The sequence below is a fragment of the Cinclus cinclus genome, chromosome 7 (assembly GCF_963662255.1).
Source record: "Cinclus cinclus chromosome 7, bCinCin1.1, whole genome shotgun sequence".
In the NCBI taxonomy this organism is placed as follows: Eukaryota; Metazoa; Chordata; class Aves; order Passeriformes; family Cinclidae; genus Cinclus; species Cinclus cinclus.
In genome coordinates, this window is record NC_085052.1 from 27,510,825 (window position 1) to 27,532,855 (window position 22,031).

A 22,031-nucleotide genomic window follows, 5' to 3' on the forward strand; every position below is an offset into this window, starting at 1 on the left:
TTTCCTGCAAGGCTGCGCTGGCGCCAGGAAGGACGCGGGGGAGGCGGCGGGGGGAGACTTAGAGACCAAAGGACCGACTCTGCCATGGGGGGAGGGCGGGGGGGACTCTCTGCACCCACAGCGGCTCCCACCCACTTTGGGGGGTTGCACAAGGAGGAGTGTCCCCCCTTCCCTCTTCCCCGTCCCCTCCGTCGGGCGCGGCCGGCTGGAGACAGCGGCGGCGTCGGGGAGTGCGGAGCATCTGGCCGGGAACCGGGGCGGGGGATGGGGTGGGGGTCTGCCCCGGCCCTTGCGAAACCCCCTCCCGACCAATGCGGGAGCCCTCGGGGCGGGGTGGGGGCGGTTTTGGGGGCTCACGGGCACAGCCCCCCCGGGGAACGCTTTGAAATCCCAGCCGGCGGCCCCCCCGCCCCGAGGGGGCGGGCAGGAGGCAGCCCCGGGGGTATAAAGGCGGCGGAGGAGCGCAGGAGCCGCTGCTCGCGGCTCGGTGCTGCTGCTCGGGGACACAGCGGACACGGGAGGGCACGGGAGGCACCAGGATGCGGGGGCTGGTGGCGCTGCTGGCGGCGCTGAGCTGCGCGGCCCCGGCGGGGCGGGCGGCGGCTCCCGGGGGTGCCCTCAGCTCCAACGCCATCAAGGGACCCCCCCCGGGGGGGGCGGCCGAGGCCAGCGCCGCCCCCGCACCCCCTTTCGACGGCAGCAACAAGGCCCCGCCGGCCGCCACCCGGCAGGTAGGAGACAGCGCGGATGGAGCGGCGGGACACCGGGAATGGTGGGGGGGGGCACACACCGGGAGCGGAGTGGAGCACACACACAGCGGGAATGGAGGGGGCCCATCGGGGATGGAGTTGAGGGACGCCTTTGGGATGTAGGGTGGGACGTCGGGAATGAGGACGCGCTCACCGGGAGATGGAACAGGGGGACACGACCGATGGAGGGGACACCGGGGATAGAAGGGATAGAACAGGAGGGACAGAGCGCAGATGGATGGAGGGGCTGCCCAGGGATAGGGGGACAGCGGGGATAGAGGAGAGCGACGCACCGGGTGATGGGGACACCTCGGGGATGGAGGGTACACCGGGAAAGGGAGGACGTCCCGGGGGTGGAGGCGGGGAAGGACACACGGGAGACGGATGGAGCGGACTCAGCGGGGACGGAGGAAGGGGGACACTCGGGGATGGGAGCGTGGGCCCCTCTGATCCACCCGCCTGCTCTGCTCCCCCCCAGCCTTTCCCGTGCGCCGAGGACGAGGACTGCGGCCCCGAGGAGTTCTGCGGGGGTGCGGCCCGAGGCGGGGGGGCCCCGCTGTGCCTCGGCTGCCGGCGGCGCCGCAAGCGCTGCCTGCGCGATGCCATGTGCTGCCCCGGCATGACCTGCAGCAACGGTGAGGGCAGGGCACGCCTGGGGCTGGGGGCATCGGGAGGGCTCGGGGTCCCACGCGTGCCTGACAGCCGCCCCGCTCCCCCCGCAGGTCTTTGCACGCCCCTGGAGCCGCCCCACGGAGCGGCCGAGCTGGAGGAGACGGGCACTGAGGCGCTGCCCCGACGGACGCCCGCTCCCGCCTGGCTCCCCACGGCCAAAGGTGAGGAGTCCCGGCTGCTGCCGCCCCGCTGTCCCGCTTCAGGCTGCCATCCTTCCCTGCTGTCCCCCGGGCATCAGTCCAGGCCGTCCCCTGGCATCTCTCCGCGATGCCCATCCTTCCCTGCCGTCCCCCGTGGGATCAGTCGGGATGTCCACAGTGTCGGTGTCCCGCACGGGATCAGTCCGGGACGCCCTTTCTGCTCCACCATCTCCCGTGGGGCGGGTCCGGGACGCCTCCCTTTCCCTCCCGTGCCCCGTGGGATCGGCCCGGGATGCGTCCCCAGCCCCACTGACTCCAGAGGATAAACGCGGGATGCCCGGCCTGTCCGTGGGGTGGTTCGGGATGCCCAGCCTGTCCCCGTGTCCCATTAAGAGCGATGCCCGCCGCCCGGCTGAGCATCCCCCGCTGTCCCCACGCAGGCCAGGAGGGTGACATCTGCCTGCGCTCGTCGGACTGCGCGGCCGGGCTGTGCTGCGCCCGCCACTTCTGGTCCAAGATCTGCAAGCCGGTGCTGCGGGAGGGGCAGGTGTGCACCCGGCACCGGCGGAAAGGCACCCACGGCCTGGAGATCTTCCAGCGCTGCCCGTGTGCCGAGGGGCTGGCGTGTCGCCTGCAGCGAGAGCACGGCCCCGCCGACGCGTCCCGCCTGCACACGTGCCAGCGGCACTGAGCGACAGACGGACGGGACGGACAGACTCCGGCCCCGCCGGAGCGAAGGTTGTTTCTCAAGGGAACTACTCCTAAGCGACTTCTTGCAGTACGTTACTGTGTTGTGAATACTCGAGCTGGCACTTAGCTGTACATAACGCCGGGACTTTCAGTGACTTTTCGTGAGTTGTTTTGTGTTTCTCTGAGGGTGCCGCCTGGCGCTCTTCAAGCCGTGACTGTGACTTTGTACACACTGGGTTTTTCACTCTGGCTCGAAGGGATGCCGCCGTCTGCGTGCGAGCGAATAAAAACTCTTTAAATTCACCCTGCGCTGCCTCCACGTCCCTGGGAGGGAGGATGTGCCCGGGGGGAAGAGAGGCAGGGGCGGGGGGTTCATCCCCGGAGTCCCATGGGAAAGGCTGCTGGGTTGGCGCAGTTTATCCAGCCGCTTTTTAGGAACTGTGGTCGTCACTGATGCCCTCTGGCCACCAAACCGAGGAGAGGGAGCGCGGCTGGGGCTCTGGGAAGAGCGCCTGGCAGCAGGATCCCTCTCGCTGGTTTTGGGAGGGAGTGAGGGATCACCGGAGGGGCTGCGCTGGACCAACCACGGGTGCTGCCGATCTCCTTGCTCCACGCACAATAAAGATCTATTTTTTCCCCTTCACTTTGAGGCTTGTTTCTGCGGCTCTTCAGCCTTTTGGGACGGCTTGGAGGGAGGGAAAGCTGCGAGCACGCATTTCCCCCCACCCCTTTAGCTGCCCCCCTGTATCAGGTGGTTGGTTGTGAGTGGGGAGCGTGGGGCTGCTGGGATGCAGGTGCAGTGCTGGCTCTTGCCAGGCTGCCCTCAGCCTCCCTACAACCTAGGGAAGGGGTTTAGGGTGCAAAATCACGGTGGAGCCCTCCCCGAACACCCCAAAAGGGCTTTGCACCCCTGCCTAAATCCAGCACATCCCTCGGGGGCCCTGAGGCCACCGTGTAGGGGAGCATCCCTTAAGTGCTGCCTGCTCGTGGGTGTTTGGTGCTTCCTCTTTAGGGCGTTTAATCCCCTGGAGAACATGGGATTGGGGAATACCAGCCCCACTGCAGCTCTGCCAGGAGCCCGGCAGTGCCGGGAGGTGCTGAACCAAGGCCCCGGGCACAGAAAACGTAAAGCAGGGAGAACAGCCCCAGGGAGAAGCAAATGATCGAAGGATCATTCCCAGCTTTCTTCCAGTTCTGAAACTGGCTGAGAGCAGCCAAAACTCCCCCAAACTGGGCTATAAAACATTGATGGGTTTTAAACCATCTGAACCCGTCCTTTAAGTCTCTCTGGAGCAGCTTCTACTGGAGTCACAGCACCAACTGGGTGTTGAACCAGCTCTGGAAAGAGTTCCTGACCCAGAGGCTGGAGTTTAATGCTTGAAGCATCATTTAAGGCTGTGAAAATTAAAAAAAAAAAATAGAAGTACTTTTAAATGCCATACTAAAAAATTTGGCATGATGTACATAATAATATAATTATTTTATTATCATAATAATGTTATGCCCACTAAGAGTCAATGGCACTGGGTCAATGAAGGGACCTGGCTAAGAAAAGCATCAGGAACTATTTAAAGGGGTTCAGATCTGTCATGAACAGCATCATATTTTATCCCTAAGACATTTAAACCACTGTCATTAGGGTCAGGACTTTTTCTCCAGAGAGTGAGAGGGACCCAAAGAGAGTTTTGACACCTCTGAGGGCAGGGAAAAATACACTTGTGTGGCATTAAACACAATTTCTCATCCTCTTTGGTACAACTTTGTCCTCCACCTTCTTATGTTTTGTTCAGGTTGGCCATCTCCACGCCTGTCCTTGCATGGACCAAAAGTGTTTTGTATGCCTTGACGTTCTTCACTTTCCCAGCCTGGAGAAAGAAAAAAGAGCATTTTTTTAGTAGCCATTCTGAAGCAAGATGAGCTCAGGTCAGCTCTGGTTGCATCTGTGTCCTGTGGTCTGTGCCCAGCAGGATGGATGATACCATAGACATCTCCAGAGTAATTAATGTCGTGGATAGATTCCACAAAAAGAGTGGGTTTGATGGGTTTTATTTGCTCCTCTCCCCCCTTACCACATCTGCAGTCAGGAACTCTTCCCATTTCTGCCCCTTTTGGACTTTCAGGGTTTGTTCTGTAGGTAAATCCAAGAAGCTGCATTTAGTAAATCTAAGAAATTTGATTTAGTAACATCCCTATGGGGGAAAAAAAATCATGAGGATATGACCCCGTGTCTGTTAAGATTAAACAAAAGTTGTTCTTGAAGGGAGGTTATTTTAGTCTTTCCTTAGCCTTGAGCATCCTTTTGTCCCAAAAACCTGAACCCACTTTAGGTCTGCATCATCCTGGGAAGTCAAAATACTCCTGTAGCAGCTCAGGAATAGAGATAAACAGCCCCTGAGCCCTGGAAATGTGGTCACAGGGAGGCAGAAGCCAAGGCTGCTCGTGTGCCCCTTTCCCAGGGGAAAGGCACTGGAAGGTGGGTGGGAGGCAGTGGGAATCCTTGAGGAATAAGGAGGTGGCATCACCACGGTCCCTCCTGGATCCTTCCCCACAGTGACAGATTCTCCTTATCAGAAATGCCTGAATTAATTCCTTGCACACCCCAAACCAACCCAGTAAAAACAACAACAACAAAAAAAGGCTTGTGGGAAGTAGAAAATATAAAACCTGGGGAAAAAATGGAATGTGTGGAGCCTCTCAGTCTGGGCTGGTTGGTGTGTCCAGTCTGGATCTCCTGCTCTGATCCAGAGGGAAGACAGGGAGAAAACTCAGCCTTCAGCTCCTGACACACAAAGTGCATCTCAGGATGCACTTCCTCACCATTCTCCTCCTCTCTAAGGAAATTTTTCCCTCCAAAAAATCAGGAAAAGCCCCTCTATCTTAAGCAAGAGGAGAGTCGATAAAAGAAACAGGTTTTGGTGGGTGAAGAACTTTGGTACCTCTGCTGTACTCGCTGCTCCAGCTGGTAGGGCTGGAAGAGCTTCAGCAAGGTTCTGTGAAGCTCAATGTTAATATTTATAATAATATAAGTATTTATAAATTTAATTTATAATAGTTATAATCATATAAATCTGCAAAACAGTCTCCCATAATGGCTTCTGCTAGAAAAAGACACCTTCCACTGTCCCAGGCTGCTCCAAGCCCCAGTGTCCAACCTGGCCTTGGACACTTCCAGGGATCCAGGGGCAGCCACAGCTTCTCTGGGCACCCTGTGCCAGGGCCTGCCCACCCTCCCAGGGAACAATTCCTTCCCAAAATCCCATCCATCCCTGCCCTCTGGCAGTGGGAAGCCATTCCCACTTGTGCTGTCACTCCCAAATCCCTCTCCATGTCTCCTAGAGCCCCTTTAGGAATTAGAAGGGGCTCTGGGGTCTTTCAGCCCTTTCTGGACTCTTCCTCTGCACCTCTCAGCTAAAAATGCTAAAGCATCATCCCAGACCTCTGAGCCCCGGGATTCCAGTGGCTGGATAAACGCGGATGGTTTGAAGGGAAAACTGAATCCCTCCATGGCTTTCCTGCACTGTGGATGCAGATTCCGAGGAGGTGGATCATCAGACAGCCCCACTCTGCTGCCCTCGGGAACACTCGTGGCACAAAGGAATTAAACTTCCAAGGAGGGAGGATGGGACACAGCACAGTTTTTGTTGTCATCTGGGGAGATTTCAGGGAAGCAAATCCTATTTTCTTCTCATTTCCTTCCTATGTTCTTTCAGAAATCACCTCTCCAAGCTGTTGCACAGAAGCACCCCTTTTGTTTTTGAATAACTGTTTAAAGCCGCAGCTCACACCCTCTCTTCCATCGATATTCACGTCACATTTAAAAGTAAATGCCCCTAAAAAACGCTCGTGTGAGGATTAAAACCTCACACAGTGCAAGAAAGGGTTAGAAAACCCCTCAAATCTACCCGCAGGCATTAAAAGGGAAAAATCCCTCTTTTTTTCTTTTATTTAAATTTTTAATTTTTTTTTTTTTTTTCTCCTCACCTCTCCTAACACAGAGCAGAATCCCGCCCCTTTCTGCTCGGGAAGATGAAAGAGAGGGAGCAGGTGAAAACCTTTGTGGCTGTAAGGCAACACGCGAAACTCCGGGGTGGTTTTGGGGTTTGTTTTCGCGTTTATTTGGGACCGCCTTTTTCTGGGGTGGGGTAGGGTGGGGTGGGATGTTCACCCACCTGCTGGAGCCGCTCTTTGTCCCGAGCCTTTCAACTGCGGGCTCGGCGGAGGGAACCTTGATCTCCCTCGGGAGGGGAAGCGGAGCATCCAGGTGGTCCAGGTGGAAGGTGTGGGGCTGCCCTGCGCTCCTTCAAACGCATCCCCGCTAATCCAAAGGGATGTTTATTCAACACCCCCCCCCTTTTTTTTTTTTTCCTTCCCCCCCCTTAAGTAGCTTTGTTTCCCCTCCCTCGGTGCCTGACTTGTGTCCCTAATTAGCACCTTAAGAGGAGCGAGGATAACCGGGATGCTTAAGGTTCTGGGCAGAGCTTCTAATCCAGTTGGGGCGGAGGGAGGGGATCCATTAGCAGATGATTTTAGGGAGAATGAAGACCATCAGCATTTAAATGGGCACGGGCTGATGAAAGCCTTGGCTTGGCTGCTAGGGCGCGTTAAGCTCCGCTGGGGCTTTTCCCCAAAAATCCCAGGTGTGGGATAAGGGGAGGGAAGCAGCCGGAGGGGAATGGAAGGGTATTGTGGGGTGGGCAGAGTCCGCGTGGGTTTTCCGTGAGGAAGGGGCGCTGTGCCAGTCCGGAAGGGATTTAAGAATTCCACAAGGAGATGGGCGCAGCAAAGGGGTGAAGCTGCTGCAAACCCCAAAACTTTTTTTTTTTTTTTTTTTTAATATATGTTTGGGAGCAAGCCGTGGGAATAGAAGGGTTGTTGCTGTGATGGAAGGAGGGAATGATGCTTCCTATTGGGGCTTTGCAGCTTAGTCACCTTTTATTTTAGTTTTTAATATTGAACCTGTAGTTGACACGTAGTTGGGAATAGATAAATCCGGTGGGGGAAAAAAATGATCACGGAGTTGTTGAAGTTGGCAAAACCTCTAAGAACATCCAATCAAAATCAAAAACAACTCAGAAAATATTGCAGCTCCAGAAGCACAGAACTGTGGAAAACAGGGGATGAGGAGGTGGGAGCACGTTCCCAGGAAAATTTGGCAGCTCCCAGGTGCCAAAGGGAGGGCAGGAGAGGTCTGGGAGGTTGTAAACAATGCTCAGGACATGGCTGAGGGTTATTTTTGTTCTTCCCAATGCAAGGAGGAGCTGGAGTGTGCAGCTCAGAACAAACCCAGTACTCTCCAGGTTGGGCAGCTGGAAATAAATCTCCTGACTGGAGTCACTTGGGGACAAGAGGAATTCATGGAAGATGGAGACTGGAGTGAAGCAACTGGCTAGAAATTTTCTAAATGCTGATTATGGGCACTGGGGAGGATCATCCTGGAAGTGTCTGGAGTTGTGGGATGGTTTATTTAATTATTAATTTAGTTTTTCTTGGATGCTGGCTCCCTAAGGCCTTGTTGAGAAAGTGATCCAGGGGCTGCTGTCAGATCCACAGGGAAGTGTTGGTCTTTATTTATTTCTTCATAATTTTAAACTAAACCCTCCTCTGAAACACATCATTGCTTGAAGATACTCATTTTGAGAGGAAAAAGGATTTTTCTGGTGGGAAGAGTCCGTGTTCATGGCAGGGGCTGGGATGAGGAGATCTCTGAGATCCAACTTCCTTCCTGTGGCAGGACTGGTTCTCCAGCCACTCTTGATAAAAATATTTGATAAAAAAAATACAATTTAAAATTGAAATATCAGTTTTTATTCTGCCTGGCTTAATATTTCTGGGGCTTATGGGATTGGATTTAAGATACACCAATGCCACTACCAAGTAGAGAATTAGATTATTTTTAAGCTTTTCTCCATCCCAAAGCATGGATTTTTATGGCATTAACAGAAGGGCAAAGTGTTAGCAGACACATGCCAATATTGGTTCCCTTTCTCTATTTTGTTTTTGTAATTAATCCTGGGACCCACAAATGAAAGTATTTCCATACAGTATAGATCTTATTTTACTTCTCCATTTTCCATTAATTTATTGGGGGGTGGGAGGAGGTTGTAGCTTCACTGCTAGTCCAGGTTGCTCTTGAAAATGCCAGTTTCCCAATTTGGGAAGAAATGGGACAATCCTGGATGTCTTAGACCTCACCCTTCCATTTCTGAACTTTTAGATTCACACAAAGAACAAGAAATCCGAAGTGTAATGATTTTTATTTAATTTATTTTATCATCTCTCCATTGAGTGGGTTTCCCCAAGGTATGTAAGGATGTCCCTGGTAACTTGTAGTGTCCCCAAGGTGTATTTTGGGGTAGCTCCAATGGGTGGGAGCAGCTCCCTGCAAGTTTGGAGTGGCCCCAAGCTGTGTGAGCAGGTCCCTGATAATTTGGGATGACCCCAAAAGGTGTGAGCAGGTCCCTGCAGGTTTTGGGGTGGCCCCAAGGTGTGTGAGCAGGTCCCTGCAGGTTTGGGGTGGCCCCAAGGTGTGTGAGCAGGTCCCTGCAGGTTTGGGGTGGCCCCAAGGTGTGTGAGCAGGTCCCTGGGGTTTGGGGTGGCCCCAAGCTGCCCATCCCCCTGAGGATGAGCCCATCCTTCCCTATCTCAGTGGCTTTGCCATCCCAGCCCTCTCCTGTTAGGGGGTTTGGGGCCACGCCAGCAGTGCTGCCTGCCCATAAATGACCATCCCAGGAATGCAGCTCCTGCTGGCTGCAGCCCAGCCTGGGCAGGGATGAGTGATGGCAGCAGCCAGCCCAGATCTTGCCCCTATTTGGAGCCCTGCTCCTTGCACCCCACAGCCCAGGGGATGCTCTCGGAGAGGAGGAAAGGGAAGAGCCTGGAGCTGTTTCCTGCCAGAGCTTTATTTCACTCCCACCCACAGGCACCACTTGAGCTCATGGACTTTGAGTTTTCAGCTTACACCACAGAACCTTTCTGCAGAAAACAGCTTTTCAGTTTTAAACCTGTCAGGATTTTTGGGGTGCACCCTGCTTTTGTTGAATAAGAATTCTTTCCTGGAAAGGGTGGTCAGTCCTTGGAAGGGATGTTGTGGAGTGCCCATCCCTGGCGGTGTCCAAGGAAGGGCTGGACGTGGCACTCAGTGCTCTGGGCTGGGGAACAGGGTGGGCATCGGGCACAGCTTGGACTGGATGATCCTGGAAGTCTTTTCCAGCATGATTTTAATGATTCTGACTGAACCCAATGATGATCTCTGGGACCAACACCTTCATTCCTGGGCAATGCTCCTGCTCAACCCCAGCATTGCCCCAGAGCATTTATGGGGATTTTAGGGGAGGTTTGTTCATGCAAGATGGCTCTCCCCTGTTAAGGCAAGGCACTATTACGGGCAATATTGAAATATTTTGTCCGATCATGATATCTTCTAGCTCATCCTTGGCAAGTCAGATGAGGATTTGGGACACCATGAAAACTGTCCCTGTGCCAGTGATCTCCTCTTCTCCCAGGTAATGCCATTCCAGAGCTGGATCTTTTGCCCCAGCAAACATGAATTCCCTCAGAAAGCTGGCAGTGCTCACTGGCCTGTCTGAGTCACCAGGAAGCAGCAGGAAGGGAAGCCTTTGTACCCAGATAATTGCTGTATTTTAACCCCTGCTGTAGGATTTTCTGCTGTCCCAGGAACTTGGGAGCTGGGGACAGCGCAAGTTCCAAGCCACTGAAAGCTGGTAGGGGCTGCAGGGGTCCCACCATGATGAGAGGAGACACTGGCATGGAGAGGTGGGATGGGTTCCTTGAAAAGCCTATTCAGCAATTCCCTGGTTTTGAAACCAAAACCAGCCAGAGTGATCAACAGTGGGGTAAATACCTTTTTTCAGTTCGTGTTTAAATTTTTCTCTCATAATAATTTTGGTTTAGAGATCACATTCTTAAGAAAAACCCAAAACCATTTAACTGTTGGCCAAAGCATTGCATTGGGAACAAAGGCTTCCAGCTGACTTTTTTTTATACATTTAAAAATCTATCAAGGTGGTTCTGGGTTTAGTTTTGGGGGGTTTCTGTCAACTGGGAGCAAGGAACCATCATGGAAGAGTTTGGGTTGGAAGTGACCTCAAATGAGGTCACTCATTTGATCCAGTGCCACCCCTGCCATGGGCAGGAACATCTGTCCCAGATTGCTCCAAATGCCATCCAGCCTGGCCTTGGACACTTCCAGGGGTCCAGGGAAGGAATTCTAGTAGGGCTCCTATTATCCTGCTGCCACCTGCATGGATTTATTTATATCCTGCTGGGTTTATGAATCCTCCTGGTACCACAGCCTTATTTTGAAATGCCCCAAGAGCACTGGGCTGTGCTGAAGAATATCAGTTCCCTCTGAATATCAGTTCTCCCAGGTTTCACTGCTCCTCAAAAGCTGACTTCCATGTGGAATATGCAGCCAGGTGCTGCCCTGGAGGTCACTGTTTGTGACTCAAGTAGCAGCAAAGAAGCAGTGACCAGCCCAAATGCAGGAGCTGCCTGGCACTGGATTTTGTGCTGTTGACAACCCCAGGTCCTGACTGGATTTATTTTTTCCCCCATTTTTGCTGCCTACAGTTCATGTCTCTGCACTGCTGAACTTCCTGGCCTTGGGAAAAGGCCAAGTTCTGCCCTGAGAAGCTCCTGATGGAGCACAGAGTACTGCTCACGTGGCCTTGGGGTGGTGATGCCCCTTGGTGCCAGCCTGGCTGGGCAGCATCCCCCAGATCCCAGGAGGGCTTTGATACCCCCTGGAGTTGGGATCATGCTCCTGATGGTGGATTCCAACTTCTTGTGCCAGAAAAGGCTGAGAAAAACAGGCCTTTTTTACCTGGGCATCTCACTATTTCCTTAGATCTGACTCTCTTCAGTTGTGGATGTAATAAAATAAAAAATTAGTAAAGCAAGAGTCTTTCAAAGCTGGAGTTTTCAGTTTGAACCCTTAGACCTGAGCAAATTTTCCAGCCTAATTCAGAACCTTCACTGTCATTAAAATAGAAAAACTGCAGTCTACATTTGCTTTGATAAGATAAATGTATTTTCCAGGAGTGTGTGGGTAACTCAACCCCAATTTTTCAGTTTATCCCTTAAATCCTGTTGAGCCTCAGACCATCACTTTTGCACATATTTCAGTCTCAATTTCCTCCTTGTCAATGCAGTTTTAATTACTTACCATTCAACACTAGGCACTTCACATCTTCCCCTGTGAAACAAGATAAGGACCATGTGTTTTTCCATTCAGGAGAAGTTCTGAGGTGGATCTTTCCAGGTCTGTATTTTAGGAAGGGCTCTGGTTTGGTTTAGTACTGACTTTGTTTTGCTGCTGAAATAGGATAAATCAGTGTGGGAATTTTTAAACTAAAATTTATGGCTTCTCACTGATGCAAACTCAAATCCCTTCTGGAGTGAGAAGCAAAATTCCTGAAGGAAAATAAAAACCCCACTGTTTTCTTCCCAGCATGACTTGGTGTGCTCGTGAGCTCTTCCCCAGGTTTAGATAAAACAGAGACAAATAGGAAAAATCAGATTTTGCCAAGAACAAGGAGAGCACGGGTTCCTGCTGGGCCTTTGTTTTTGTTTACTTCTTAGGGGTGTTTGAGGGACAGGAGATGATGAGGTCACCGGGAGCACTGGTGGTACAGACAGAACTTTTTAAGGCAGAAGTTGGCACCCTTATCTCCCTCCTTATCTTTACTAGGATGGCTGGGGTGGGGTTTAGTCAGAGCCAGAGCTTCTGTTGCAACCTCGGAGCTCTTGGGCTTCTCCCTCCTTCATCCCTCAGGCTGAGCTGCGTGTTTGGAATCTGCTCCTGTCCGCTCTGGGTTCCAGCACGCATCCATGGGGTTGTGACATTCCCTGCTCTGCCCCGCTGCCCTGTCTCCACCCTTGTGCAGTCACAGACCCAAGGAAGGGACCCACGGGGATCATCCAGCACAGACACCCCAACAATCCCACCCTGTGCATCCCTGGCAGCGCTGTCCAAACCCTCCTGGAGCTCTGGCAGCCTCGGGGCTGTGCCCATTCCCTGGGGAGCCCGGGCAGTGCTCAGCACCCTCTGGGAGAGGGAAGAACCTTGCCCTGATCTCCAACCTAAACCCTCCTGGCCCAGCTCCAGCCATTCCCTGCGTCCTGTCCCTGTCCCAGAGAGCAGAGTTTGGAGCTGCCCACGGGAGGATGTTGAAGACCCCAGAGAGGTCTCTCCTCAGTCTCCCCATCTTCAGCCTGAACAAACCAAGTGACCGCTTGGAAAGCAGTTGGAAAATTTCTTTTCTTGTATTATTGATGGAATTCTGTTCCTTGTTCTTCTTTTTACTTCAACCTTTCTTGGCCCATCAAGCATAGACAAAAATTTCTTCACTTTCAGTATTCTGAGACTGCCTCATCCCAGTCCCACCAGTATTTAGAGTCCAGACATTGAAAACTCCTGACAAATAACCGTTTTCTCTCCTTCCCCTTGCTGGAAGCCTTTCAGAAACTCCAACCTCATGACTTCGTTGTTGTCCTTGGAATCACTTCTTAAATTCCTAGGATCATTCCCATTTCCCCTCACCACTTCTCCCCTAAACTGCCCAGAGAAGAGAGGAGGCTGCTCAGCACCTCATAACCTTCTCTAGTATATTTTATTTTCTGCTACCCCTTTATATGCTCCAGCACAACCAGAATCTCTTGTCACTGCTCTGTATGTAGCAGAGGATGAAGAAAATGTCAGAGGTGACAATAAATGACAATAAAAAGCAGGGGAAATGCATTTCAAGTTGAATGAACACAATTCAGACATGATTTTGGGGTGAAAAGAATGTGTCCTGGTGGTAGAGGGGGACAGCAAGAGACACAGAGTTGTCTAGACCTGACCTCTACCACCCACCCATGTATATTTGGTAAAAAAAATAGCTCTGCCTGCTGCATTTTATTTTTCTCACTGAGGTACACATGGCTCTTAAATAAACATGATTATACCCTACGTGGAGCTGCAGCTCGGGCCAAGCACTAAAAATAGTGGGCAGAAGGGAGAGACTTCAATTAGATGCAGAGTGCTCAACAATTTAACTTCTAATTGGCTTGTGGTTATCCCCCAACTAGGAACCAGCCCTGGTGTGCTGAAAGGATTCGCAGTCTGGCAAAACACGCACTCAAATTGAGTATTTTTTAAAGGGGATTGACCTAAAAAAGAGGTCTGGGTGTTGCACATCGAGGAACTTGTGTGTTCGTGTGCACATTTACCTTCAGCTCAGGGGTAAGGTCTCATCTTGGGTGGGTTGAGCTCCACGTCCTCTCCTCAACTCCAGCCTGGTGGCCCCAACAAAGGTTTTTGGGTTGGATCTGGTTCCTGATTCAGCTCATGGTGCAGAACATCAGGACCAGTGATCAGAGGCTTCTCAAGAACTCCTTGATTTCCACCCTCTGCTCCAGTCCAAGCTCTATTTTCCTTCCAGTTCCCAGCAAGTCTCTTCCATCATCATTCCCTTAATTTTTGCATGCATTTAACTGTTCCTGCTGCCTTAGCCTGGAAGCAGCAGCACACAGTGGCCTCCTCAACATCATGGAGATCATCCATCAGCCTCTGGTATGATCTCCCATTCCCTGTAGCCGGGTGTGGAGTGGGAGGAGGGTGGAAACCCCCTTGAGGGGCTCGATTTTTGGGAGAACAGCAACCCCCAGCTACTGCCCACATGCCATTCCAAGCTTCCAATCCAATTCTGCTCTGGCACACAGCAGGCAAAGCTTTTCCAATGGCTTTGATGGAATAGGAAGGTGGATTACAAGGATTCAAAACTGTACAGAGCTGTCTAGCAAGTAAAGTTCCCTCTGTCTGCATCCATTCCTTTTTTTTTCCTCAGGATATGGGACTAGGATATGGGAATGTGGGAATCCTGCCCTCATTTCCAAGCTACCTGTTCCTTCCCAACTCAAGACCCCCAGAAAAGATCTGCTGTAGTCCCATGATGACCAAGGCTTGGTCTTGTACTTGCGGCTGTGACTTAACAGGAGGAGCATGTGGCAATTTAGGGGAATAAATCTCAATATTTTTAAGTAAAAGTAGCAAGTGTATTCCAGTATAATCCGTGCATTGTTGGAAGGGACATCCCAGGTGTTTTTCCTCATTTCTGCACCTCAGGAGCTGTCTGGGAAAGCTTTCCCAGCCTTTCACTGGGGAAGAGCCCACACAAACTGCAGCGTGTTTTGTGTGCCGAGGCTGAAATGAAATCCATCTCTTGTTCCCAAAGCCAGGTCCCCGCATCCAGCCATTCCTCATTTCCCTGCAGCCAGGAGCATCCCAGAAACCCCTGTGGCCTGAATGGTTTCAACCCTGAATTTTTCAGTGGAATTGGCTCCTGTAATGACCTTGGAATTGGTCCTGTAATGACCTTATCTTCCATATCCACCTGTCCGAGGCTCTCCCACAGTGACAGCAGTGGGGTTTTGGCCATATTTGAACACCAAAAGTGAAACCTAGTCCTGTGGCTTGTGGAGAGGAAAGGGAAGGGTTTGGAATTGTGCTTGAGTTTAGCCAAGGGCTGCTCCCAAACTGAGTAGCGGTGGAGTTCCTGTGAGAAGAAGAAAGAGGAGAATCCTCCTGTGAAGAACAGCTCACGCCTCTGACAGCTCCGGGTGAGGAGGAGGATGATGGTCAAGGATTCAAGGCAGAATTTCAGTCATAAAGTCATGGAAAGCTTTGAGTTGGAAGGGATCTTAAAACTCATTCCAACCCCCCCACTATCCCAGGTTGCTCCAAGTCCTATCCCACCTGGCCTTGGACACTTCCAGGGATCCAGGGGCAGCCACAGCTTCTCTGGGCACCCTGTGCCAGGGCCTGCCCACCTTCCCAGGGAACAATTCCTTCCCAATATCCAACCTAGATTTCCCCTGTGTCAGTCTGAAGCCATTCTCCCTTGCCCTGGCACTCCAGTTCCTGATGATTTGTCCCTCTCCATCGTCCCTGCGTCCCTTCAGGCCCTGGAAGGAGCTGTGAGTTCTCCTCCCAACCTTCTCTTCTCCAGACTGAAGAGCCTCAATTTTATTTATTATATAATTTATTTATTCCAAATAAAACCCCATTTTTAATAACATAGGGTGTGTTTTTTCACTCCAAGTCCAGCTCTTGCTTCATTTACTGTGTCAGGTGTTCCATCACAATTAAATTAAAAAAAAATCCTACCCCCAAAATTAAAAGTTTTTTTCTTTTCTTTTCTTTTCTTTTCTTTTCTTTTCTTTTCTTTTCTTTTCTTTTCTTTTCTTTTCTTTTCTTTTCTTTTCTTTTCTTTTCTTTTCTTTTCTTTTCTTTTCTTTTCTTTTCTTTTCTTTTCTTTTCTTTTCTTTTCTTTTCTTTCCATTCCTTTTCTTTCTCCTTTTCTTTCTCCTTTTCTTTTTCTTTTTCCTTTTCTTTTTCTTTTTCCTTTTCTTTTTCCTTTTCTTTTTCTTTTTCCTTTCCTTTTCTTTTTCCTTTCCTTTCCTTTCCTTTCCTTTCCTTTCCTTTCCTTTCCTTTCCTTTCCTTTCCTTTCCTTTCCTTTCCTTTCCTTTCCTTTCCTTTCCTTTCCTTTCCTTTCCTTTCCTTTCCTTTCCTTTCCTTTCCTTTCCTTTCCTTTCCTTTCCTTTCCTTTCCTTTCCTTTCCTTTCCTTTCCTTTCCTTTCCTTTCCTTTCCTTTCCTTTCCTTTCCTTTCCTTTCCTCTTCAAGAAGAAAACTGACTTAAAGCATAGAAGTGAAATGATGATTACATTAAATCCACCTTGATGAACAGCCAAGGAATGCTTTGAGTCCCAAAAGGTGAGACTGTGGCATCATCAAGCAGCAGGGCCAACACCTTGGGAGCCTCCCATGGGAAATCCTGCTCTTGCCCAGTCTTGCATGTCTGGGCTTGTTGGTTTGTCTCCAACTCCTGGAATTTTAGGAAATAAATGTCCTCTGTTCCACCAATCTATCCTTGCATCACTGCCCAGCATTCAGGAAAAAATTCTACATGGAAAGAGAGGTCAAACAATGGAACTGGGTTGCCCAGGGAAGAGGTGGATTCATTATCCTTGGAAGTGTTCCTGAAATGAATAGAGGTGCTCCTTCATGGTTTAGTTGCCGTGGGGGTGATTTATCAGAGCTTGGGTTGATGGTCTTGGAGTTATTTTCCAACCTTACTGACTCCATAAGTCCCTGATCACCCCTTTTTTTTTTTTTTTGGCAAGTTGAGAAAAGCAAAATATTTCGTTGCACACAACAGGGGCAAGATTGATGTTGAGAAATGTAGATGACCATTCATATTTTGGGGAGGAAATAGTGGAAAACAAAGCTTTTGCTCCATCTGATATGGATTGGATGCCCAAGGGAAGGACTGAAAAACTCTAATCCCAATCCCAATCCTGAGCACCAGCACGGGCCCATCCATCATTCTCCTGGAGTTCCCAGCAGCAGCAGGGCACAGCATGGATCCTCATCCTGTTCTCTGGCAGAATTTCCAGCCCAAAAGGAATTCCTACTGAAATCCTGCTGCATTAACTCCTCTGACAAATGGCCAAGTAGCTGGATAAAAGGAACAGGAAATCCCTACCTGAGCTTTGCCAGCCAAGCTCCAATCTGCTCCAATCATTCTCAATCCCAATTTACAAAAAAACTGGGAGCTGGAGTTAAACACAGCAGGAGGCAAATAGCACAGGGCAGGAGCTGTTGTGGTTTGGAACAACTTTCCCTGTTTATTAGGGAATTGTGGGAGGACTTCTGGGTATTGTGTGTGCCTGGCAGCTCCTGGGAATATTTGTTCAACATTTTTCAGGATCAGCTCCCTGGTAGTGGGTTCCCAGTTCTGCCGGGTACACATGGAATATTTAGGGATGCATGGAAATGAGAGGTTGTGGACGAGCAGATTTCCCCCAGGATCCTTTCATTAAAGCCTGGATGGGCACACACCCAGACTGAATCCCATCATGGAATTTGAGGTATCTGGATCCCAACCCTATCACTGGGGATCCCAAAGACTTGGCCAGCACCCCCAACATTTCAGTCCTGCCTGGATGGGTCATGGAGCATCCCAAAAACTCATCCTGTGTTGTCTCCTTGTGCTTTCCTAGGTGAGTTTGGAGGTGTAAGGAGGAGATTTGGGCTTCCCAGAGTGAATCCCAAAATCACGGAGTAGTTTAGGTGGGAAGGCACCTTAAAGCTCATCCCATTCCCACTCCCTGCCATGGGCAGGGACACCTTCCACTATCCCAGGTTGCTCCAAACCCCAGTGTCCAGCCTGGCCTTGGACTGCCAGGGATCCAGGGGCCACAACAGCCTCGCTGGGCAATGATGGTTGGGGTTTCAGCTATGAAATTCTCTGGATTTAGGCTTTTTTTGTCCTCCACAAATTTCTCCCATGCTGAACCACTACCTGGCACAGGTAATTTTCCTTAAGAGATACCATCCAAGCCCATTTTGGTTTGGGACACATGGAGGTGGGAGGGAGGGGTGGCCATTCCAAGATGGGGTGTGGGATATCTGGCCATGCCCATGGATCTGTGATTTCATGTACTTTCCAAACTAGGGATAGGGGAGAAAGGCTTTTTAAAGAAGATTCTAAGGAGTAGAGTAGGGCACAACACCCCAAGTGTCCTTGGACAATGAACCCCATGGATTTGATCAAATTCCCAACTCAAAATGCAGGTTCCCTGGTATTGAACAGTGAAGGTGGGATGCTGCCTCAGGTACAGAAAAATCCACGATCTGCGGTCAGAAATACAAATTAAATTCCCAAAGGAGATGGTAAACCCTGAGATCAGTCCCAAGCTCCAAATATTTATCGAGAGGAGCTTAAATGTTCCACCACAAGCACCAAAACATCATTCCCCACAAGATGCCTACTTCTTTATTTATTATTTTATTGTGTGATGTGGCCTGAGACATTCATTGCCCTAATATTTCAGGTAGTGCCTTTTTTTCTGACTATTCCAGGATTTTTCCCAAGACCCAGCAGCCAGCAAAATATGTTTGGGTTTTTTTTTTTTTTTTGGGTTCTTACCATAAATATCCTCAGTGCATGGCTCCTGATGTCATGAAGTGATGGATGTGAAACTCGTTGGCATTTCCAAAGTCACGCTCCAGATTCCTGCTTCAATCTGACCCCAAACAGATCGTGGGGATGAGCTGAGCTCTTCCCTTAAGCCTCACTCAACTGCTGTTTGAGATGCTGAACTCATTTATAAATTTGTCAGCAATTTCTAAAACTGGAGGAATCAGAAAATGATGGACAGCTTTGAGGAAGACAGGGAGAGAAACCAATCTGGGGCTATTTTATGCCCGAATTCCCATCACAGCTGCTGCAATTTGATTGTTCCCAGGGCAAAAAGCACCTGGAAATTTCTTTGTAGAGAATAAAAGATGAAAAAATAATGTAGGCAGTCTCCTGGCTGTAATTTGGGCAGCAATCAGTACAAATAAAAGTTATATTTGAGTAAAGGAAGCTGGAAGGGGGAACATGCAGTGGGTCAGGACAGTGCTGGGTGCTGTGAATAGAAATAAAATGATGTTAATAATAAACAGCTCCACTGCTCTTTTAAAGGACTTATTTCTTCAACACATGCAGAAAGTTAAAGTTACAACTCCGTGAAATTTCTGCTGGCTGCATCATCTGTTTATCATTGACTCCCTGGATGCTCGTGGTAAGAATTCCGGCTTTAGGAATAATGTTTGTGGTAGGTGGTCCCTTCAAAGCTGCTCCCTCTCACTGAGACAGTTTGATTTGCTGGGAGAGACTTTGCTCATGCAAAGTTTTCCTTCAACTGCATCCAGTGCCGTGATGAGCCACGGCAAGAGAAACTACTGTGCTGTGATTTCCCTCTCCAGCCACTCAGACACTTTGAAGTGGATTTTTATCTTGATTTTTGGGGCCAGAGAAATTGTTGGGGTTTTTCCTCCCCTCCCCTTTCCTCCATTCCCAAGGGAAAAATAAAACATTTATACACATGCTGATGCTCTATATTTATCAACATAAAAATCTAAATATAGCATTGTTTTCACACCCATTGCTGGGCCTAACCCAGCAGTGAAATAAACACACTTTCTGGTTTCCAAAATTCCATTAAAAAAAAAAGGTTTACAGTTATTATGGCCATTATTATGGTATTAAGGAAGTAATGGAAGTGCTTTCCCTCTGTGTGTTCATCTAAAGGAGGGAGCCTCACATTCTCTTCAATAAACTGCATGGACACTTTCCATCAGGAAGGGATAGAATTAAAAAAGAAAACCAAGGCTGCAAAACAAGAATTTACTCTTATTTTATAAAGATTAACGCCATAAATCAGCATAGCCACTGTCACACAAGCAGACACTTATTTGAGGTGTAGCTGAGCTCACACTGTGGAAGAGATGAGTACAAGCACAAAATGTCAGACAAAATCTTTGAAAAATTACTCAGTTTTGAAACCTTTTTTTCCCCAGTAGTAAAATAAAAAGGGAAAAACAACAGGTTTTTTTGGGTTAATGTTGCACTGCTCTCGAGGCAAAAAATGCTCACAAATAAAACACACGTGGGAACCACTGTGTTTATTCAGCTTCTGCTAAATTCTAGAAATCCATAAGATTCCAAAAGTCCATGAGACTCCAGGCAGTGATTATTCCAAGAGAGGCTAAGAAAGAAGAAGATGGGAAGGAAAAATTCCAGGAAATTGGAAATGGGCAGAAAAAATGGAAATGCCAGGGGAAAATCTGGGATAAAAACATGGACAGGATTTCCCTTGAAATCCATTGCTTCCCACAATTGATGAGCAACTGGAAGAGGCATCACTGGAGAGCAGTGAACTCTCTAACTACAAATCAATGGATGCCATAGGAGATGGATCCAATGTTTTAAATGCCAATTTAAAAAAAAATATTGCTTCTACATTGATTTCTAAATTCTTTTAAAATTGTTTTCCCTTGTCTTTGGTTAAACCACCCTGGAGCTGGTAGGAGAGCTTCAACCTCCTTGGAGAGAGTTTGTGTGCTTCAGAGAGCCCAGAGATGGAGCCCCTAAGTCCGGCCCTAAATCAACCCCAAATCAGCCTCCAAATCAAGCTTAAATCAGCCTCTAAATCAGCCTCTAAATCAACCCTAAATCAGCCTCTAAATCAACCCTAAATCAGCCTCTAAACCGACCCTAAATCAACCTCTAAATCAACCCTAAATCAATCCTAAATCAGCCTCTAAATCAACCCTAAATCAACCTCCAAATCAGCCTCTAAATCAACCCTAAATCAACCTCTAAATCAATCCTAAATCAGCCTCTAAATCAACCCTAAATCAACCTCCAAATCAGCCTCTAAATCAACCCTAAATCAACCTCTAAATCAATCCTAAATCAGCTTCTAAATCAAGTCTAAATCGGCCTCTAAATCAACCCTAAATGAACCCTAAATCATCTTCTAAATCAACCCTAAATGAACCCTAAATCATCCTCTAAACCAACCCTAAATCGGCCTCTAAATCAACCCTAAATCCACCTCTAAATCACCCTCTAAATCAACCCTCAATCAGCCTCTGAATCAGGCCCTAAATCAAGCCCTAAATCCCCCCTTTCCCTGTGTGACCTCCTGACATGAGCAGCACACAGGAAGATGTGGGGTGTGAGCGACAGTCCCGCTCAGCGGTTCCCCGTGGAGATGGGATTTAAGGGCTTGCCCCCCAAAAAATGACATTCAGGATGTCACAGACAAAAAAAGTGAGACACTGCCCTTCATAGCGTCCTTGCCAGGGGGATAAGAGAGCATTGGGATTATCTGCCCATGGCACAGGGTTGGAATGGGATGAGTTTTAAGGTTCATTCCAGCCCAAACCATTCTGTGATTCTGTATTTACAGAATCCTCTGTGATTCTATGATTTTGAAATTCTATATTATTCTAATTTAATCTTATTATTCTCGAGGTTTTAATTTCACATTCACTGCTCCCTGCAGTTGGAATCCACGCGGATTTTCTTGTCCTTCAGCTGGCAGCAGATGGAGAATTCCTTGAGAGCAGCACTCGATGATGGGCAAGGCTGGGAGCAATTCTGGGGTTGTGTGGCCACTCCAAATATTTGGAATTTTACTTCTTTCCCTTTTAAAACCTTGTTGCTTTCTCCCCTGCTGCAGCCCCCACATCCCTCCTCCCTGGAACCCAAGTTTGTGAGCTCTTTCCCAGCAATTTTGGTCTGGAAGGAAGGCAGGAGAAGGAGAATAAATTAGGCAATTCTTCCCTATAGAGCCATTGCCTATGGAAAAGCTGCTCTGTGTCCTGGGATTGCTTTCAGCTGAACCACAGGCTGAAATTACATTGTTCAGAAAAGCAATAGAAAAACAAACCTCAGTTTCTTGGTGGATCTGTTTAATCTTTGGCTGTGCTTCCACTGGGCAGCTATGGGTGAAAAAAAAACTTTTTTTTTTTTTTTAAATGAGAAAAGTCCTGTTTAAAACCAGCAGTGGGCAGAAAACTCTTCTGGGTTGTGGGTGAACATGCACATGGACACACAGCTCCCATTTCCAGCAAAACCCCTGGGGGAGGATCCACTTTATCCCTTGGGAATGGTTTCTCAAGGCCAGGTATGTGCCTCTGAATTTTCCCAGGAAATTCCTGTCAAAGCAGCATCCTTTTCAGCATCCTTTTCCCATCTGGAGCCCCTGAGTGGGGTGGGCTTTTCCTGGTCCTGGGCACGGGGAATTGGCATATTTGGGGTGGATGTTCCCCCCAGCCAGCTCCCAGCGGCGCTTGCTCCCACCCCAGTGCCCACTGCCGGCCTTTCCCGCTCGGATGTTAATGGGATAACGCTGCCAAGGGCTTTGAAGATGAAGGA

General features: G+C 49.3%; 1 protein-coding gene across 1 annotated transcript; it reads left to right on the forward strand.

Moving 5' to 3' along the window:
- Nucleotides 1–539: 539 nt before the first annotated feature.
- Nucleotides 540–2,252, forward strand: DKK1 (dickkopf WNT signaling pathway inhibitor 1). Its single transcript, XM_062496952.1, has 4 exons — nucleotides 540–731; nucleotides 1,228–1,384; nucleotides 1,472–1,582; nucleotides 2,002–2,252. The coding sequence occupies exons 1-4, from the start codon at nucleotides 540–542 to the stop codon at nucleotides 2,250–2,252; spliced, it is 711 nt and encodes a 236-aa protein (XP_062352936.1).
- Nucleotides 2,253–22,031: the final 19,779 nt, after the last annotated feature.